Source organism: Otolemur garnettii, unplaced genomic scaffold (assembly GCF_000181295.1).
Source record: "Otolemur garnettii isolate 467f Iridium unplaced genomic scaffold, OtoGar3 scaffold00007, whole genome shotgun sequence".
NCBI lineage: Eukaryota > Metazoa > Chordata > Mammalia > Primates > Galagidae > Otolemur > Otolemur garnettii.
Genome location: NW_003852402.1, coordinates 9,925,625 through 9,930,800, shown reverse-complemented (window position 1 = coordinate 9,930,800; position 5,176 = coordinate 9,925,625). Strand labels below are relative to the sequence as shown.

At 50.2% G+C, this 5,176-nt stretch overlaps 1 protein-coding gene across 1 annotated transcript in view; it reads right to left on the bottom strand.

Moving 5' to 3' along the window:
- Positions 1-183: 183 nt before the first annotated feature.
- CUNH22orf23 (chromosome unknown C22orf23 homolog) overlaps positions 184-5,176 on the bottom strand; it is a 10,681-nt gene continuing 5,688 nt past the window's right edge. The window contains exons 3-6 of the mRNA XM_003783451.3: positions 2,388-2,570; positions 1,547-1,678; positions 1,247-1,347; positions 184-1,076 (exon numbers count right to left, since the gene is read on the bottom strand). Coding sequence (XP_003783499.1) covers positions 978-1,076; positions 1,247-1,347; positions 1,547-1,678; positions 2,388-2,570 — 515 coding nt within the window. The 3' untranslated portion in view covers positions 184-977. The remainder of the gene's footprint in view (positions 1,077-1,246; positions 1,348-1,546; positions 1,679-2,387; positions 2,571-5,176) is intronic.

The following is a 5,176-nucleotide window of genomic DNA, read 5'->3' as shown; positions in this document are numbered from 1 at the left end:
ACTTCCAACTCCTGGGCTCAAACGAGTCTCCTGCCTCAGCCTCCCAAGTAGCTGGGACTACAGGTGCCCGCCACAGCACCCGGCCATTTTTTGGTTGCAGCCATCATTGTTGTTTGGCGGGCCCGGGCTGGGGATTCAAATCCACCACCTTAGGTGTATGTGGCTGGCGCCTTAGCCGCTTGAGCCACAGGCGCTGAGCCATATAAAGCTAACTTTTAATGCTGAGCAGGCTACTTGCTAGTTAAATGCCCTTGGTAGAAGTATTTTCGTGAGTCTTAGTTTTTCTGGAGGGATAATGAACCATCCCAGAAGTTTACTGAGATAATAAACAAGTGAAATTCAGTACCTACCACAGTGCCCAGCTATGGGGTGCTCAAGAGCACTGGTTCCCATTTCCACTTAAAATATGCAAAGAGGTATCTGGGGACCATCTGTGCTTGACAGATTCTATCTCTTTGAACAAATAAGCCTTATCCCTCTAAAAACAAAATAGTATGTGTAATGACCCATTTTAAATGTGCTTTATTGGCCAGTTAATCATTGTGGTTGAACATTTGTCCAATGCAGTAAGAAGTCAAAAATGTAGATCCCAAGAGAAATAGGAAGAAAGGAATCAAAATTATTCATAAGTTTAGGAAACTAAATGAGCAGGACACACAGAGGCTGGAGGTGGCAGGAAGAGGGTCCAGTGGATGCCCTTACAGACATGTCCGAGGTGGAAGGACCGCCCAGGCCTTGCTTTCACTGAGGATGGGATGGGGCTCTTTCTGCTAGAAAAGACTCCAAGCTCATGTCTGTGACTGTAGGTCTTGGAGGCGCCAAGAACTGCCTCGGCCTCCCTGGGCAGGGCTAGGCTGCTGTGTACGTGTTAAGGTACTGCAGGCCAGGGCAGTGCTGTGTGACCCTTTGATGTGGCTGGGCTGACCTGGGGACCACCCTGCTTGGCAAAGGAGTGGGCTCCAGGGATCAAGATTGGGCTATCCTGGTCCTGTTGCTAGAGCCACACTAAGGGTGGCAAGAGCATTCCTAAGTTCCTCACTCCGCTTGTGGTCAATATCTTCCATCTCCCGTACTTTCTGCAAAAGGCATCAGGGAAAGGTGGTATCAGGGGTAGAAACCTGAGGAGCCAGGCCAGATGTGAGCAAGAGCTTGACTCCTGAGCCCCACAGAGAGGGCTGGCCCTTGATTTCTACTCACATTTATGTTGGGCCCCTCCCCTCCCCACTTCCCCGGTGGTTTCTTCTACCTGGGAGATTTCAGCCAGGATGAGTCCTCGATACTGCTTGCCCTGTCCCAGGGCTTCCATGTCAGCCAGGAATTCTCTCCTCTCCTGGATTTCTTTCACCACTGGACAGTGGAGAAGGGCTGTCAGCATGTGGGGTGCTGGGGGCCACCAGGCTGTATGTGGGGTGTGGGGCAGCAGACTGCCTCTCAGGGAGGGGAAGCACTTCTGTTGTCAGATGGTTTTTCTCACCTGTTGGCCCCCAGGGGTCCCTCTACACACTGCCCCCGCCCCCCCAGTGTAACTGGCCCGTGGGTGGCTTACGCTCTTCAAACCGGTCCAGCTCAGGGGCTGGGTCCTCCTGTCTCACAGAAGGGGCCTTTCTTTTCCGCTTCTCTGGGTCCTTCCCGGTGGCAAAGATATTTTGGAGTCTCTGTTTCTCCTTCTCCAGATCTCCTGCAGGGCCCAGAAATGGCCTAGTTGGTTTGTGAAGCGTGCCCCAGTCATGGTCTGTGTTCCCATTCACACGTGCCTGCTGCAAAGTGCCTGGGCCCTGTCAATAGGGCTTCTGAAGACCCAGCCTCTTCTGCCCTGGTGCTTCTGAGCATAGCACATGAAGATAGGCAGAAGAGGGTGAAGGAACCAAGAAAAGGGATTTGTCAAAACCCACACACTGCTTTGGTGTACAGCAAGGTGCAGAAACCTCCTAGGGGCCTCAGTGGTGCCTGTGGTGGCAACCTGTGTGTAGCAGGTGGGGGAAGATGTGAGGAGCACCTGGGCCAAAAGTTACGGATGTCTGATGCCAAGTGGGAAGAAGGGACCAAGTCCCCTCCAAGTCCATGAGTGGGCTGGAGTGCAGAGGAGCTCAATTTCAGGGGCCACGTTAGGGCAAGAGGAGAGTGGCCTTGAGGCCTGATAGCCAAATGTTCATTAAAGATTGTTAGAGTCTAGTTAATCATGAGAGTTCTGGAAAAATTACAAAAAGAGAGGGGACCACCTGATTGGTTTCCCTGGCACCCTGAACACCCCCAAGCTAATGTGCCAGGGCTGAAGAACATTAGTAGGAAAAGCATGAGCTACCTGTTCACCTGCCCTGCAGGCTGCTTGTCCCCAACCCCGCCCGGGCAGACAGGTGAGAGGCCCCAGCCGAGGCCTTCTCGCTTACGGGTGGCTTGAGGCCTGAACTGTTCCCGGCTATAGGCCCCGTTGGCTTGGCACATGCTGGCGGGCCGCAGGTGAGATTGGGCCACCAGGATGGGAGGCAGGTAGATGGATGGGGCCGGCTGCTTGGAAGGTGAGACCCTCTGGCTGAATGTTGGGCTGCACTGCAGAGGCAAAGTGTCTCCTCCTGGGGAAGAAGAGTCAGGATAGGAGGGACCTACCTGGCTTTTTTTTTTTAAGTAAAAGTAGTAACCACCTGTCATAGCAAGTAACTTGTGCAGAAGTTTTCCCTTCTCCCCTCCAATCCCACCCCTCTACAATGAGCAATGGTAACAATTTGATGGGCTCTTTTCTTATTTTTTGATGCTTATACAAACATGTTGAAAGATAAATGCGCATATATTTTATATATGCACATAAGATTCTTTTTTTAAACACTGGATCGTATTGTAATATGTTCAATAACAGTCTCTTCCTTCACTTAACAGTTTATCATGGACATCTTTCCAGATCCACCCATTTATATATAACTTATTTTTTATAGCTAAATGCTAGCCCTTAGAGCAGATACATTATTTATTCAGTTAGTCTCCTAGTTTTAGAAATCCGGGTTGTTTCTAGGTTTTGTGTTTGTTTTTTTACTACTTCAAACAATGCTGCAATAAATACTTATACATCGGATCTTTGTGCTGGTGCTCTTATTTCTATAGATGGGCTCCTAAAATGGTCCACAGGCAGGGAGGGGCAGTTTGGATTGTAACAGATACCTGTGCCTCTTGCTGTCTGTCCCCCTGCCTGGGCCATGGCTGAGGGTCCTCCACAGGGTAGCCAAATATTATCATCTATCTGGTCAGTTGGCCCCTTCGCCCAGCTTAGAGCAAGCCCCATCCACTGTTTTGATCTGGCCCTATATCCATCAGCAAATGTGTACGAGACATCTACCCTGTGCCAGATCTGGGGGGAAAGTGGGGGGTGCTGGAACCGGGGTGTGGAGGATGATAAGTAAGAATCACATACTGTGTGGTATGGGAGATGGCTGGAGTACAGCGTGTATCACAATAGAGCTCACAGTTTTAATACGGGAGCCAGGATAGGCCTCACAAAGGGAGTGACAGTAGAGCAAAGGCCTGAGAGTGGCAGGGAGGCCCCTCTGCAGGTGTTTTGAGGGAAAGCACACCAGGTAAAGGGAACAGCTAGAGCAAAGGTGCTCAGTTGGGCACATGCCAGTGTCTAGGGGCAGCTAGAAGGCTAGGTAAGCAGGGTGAGGTCAAAGGTCATGGAGGCCCCTGGAAAGCCTGGTTTTACTTTGTATGCGGTAGGAAGCCATCTGATGGTTTTGAGTAGAGGCCCTCTGGCTGCTATTGAAAATCCAACATACAGGGCCAAGGGCAGGGCAGGGAGACCAGCTGTGAGGTTCTGCAAGTTATGTCTGGAGTGAGAGTGGGAACCCCGGCTGTGTGGAAGCAGAGGATGTGGGGAGAGATGGTCAGGGTCTGGATATGTTCGGCAGACAGGACCACTGCTGAGTTGGATCTGGGGTCTGGGAGAAGGACTCCGAGGTACCTCACCCTTCTTACCTCTACATAGAGCTATACCATGCCTTTTCTCTTCCCTGAAGAGATGCTGTGCTTCCTAGAATGTCCCTCATGCCCCATCCACTCGTAGTTCTATCTCTTCTTTTGATCCATTCTCAGCAAATAATTACGGCCTATGTCATTCTGGGCATTCAGGTAAAGGGAAAGGACTGGTAGCTTGCAAGACAATTTGAACTAAGCCTCAAAACAATGAGTTAGGATTTGGTTAAGAAGAGAGAAATAAAGGGAATTATTGGAGAAGAGACCAGATTCAACACCAAGGCTTGGAGGCAACTTTTTAAAAAGACACTTGTAAGGAGAATAAAACTGCTGGGCCAAGCAGTTACTCCTGTTGGCCTAATCACTGATGCAATTAGTCGTTCAATAAATCTTACACACCTACGTGTTCTAGGTGCCAGGGTTACCCTGGTGAAGAAGGCACACACAATCTTTGGTCTCATGGTATTTTTAGTGGAATTCCTAGTACATTATCTCTATAGTCATACCACAGGGGACACCAAATTACTGAGTGTGGAGATGGAGTTATATGATTCCAATGTGTGAAGCCACCAGTCTTGGGAAGCCTGGACTGCCCTTGTTCACATGAGGAAGAGCTCTGACTTCTGAACTAGCCTGATGGGGCCTCCTTACTCCTGCTGGTACAGTACAGGCACTGCTAAGATTTGCTTTTTTTTTTTGTGAGACAGAGTTTCATTATGTTGCCCTCGGTAGAGTGCTGTGGCGTCACAGCTCACAGCAACCTCAAACTCTAGGGCCAAGTGATTCTCTTGCCTCAGGCTCCCAAGTGGCTGGGACTACAGGCACCACAATGCCCGGCTATTTTTTTATTGTAGTTGTCATTGTTGTTTGGCAGGCCTGGGCTGGGTTCAAACCCTCCACCCTTGATGTATGTGGCTGGCACCCTAGCTGCTGAGCTACAGGCCCCTAGCCAAGATTTGCTTTTCTGACTCTCCCTTCCCTACACTTCTGTGTGCTTGATCAGATGCCTTCTTAATGGGCACCTTTCTTTTTTAGAGAAGGCAAGAGCTTTTGGTAGATTCAAATAAAACTCCTAAACTTGGGCTTGGCGCCTGTGGCTCAAGCGGCTAAGGCGCCAGCCACATACACCTAAGGCGGCGGGTTCAAATCCCCAGCCCGGGCCGCCAAACAACAATGATGGCTGCAACCAAAAAATGGCCGGGCGTTGTGGCGGGCGCCT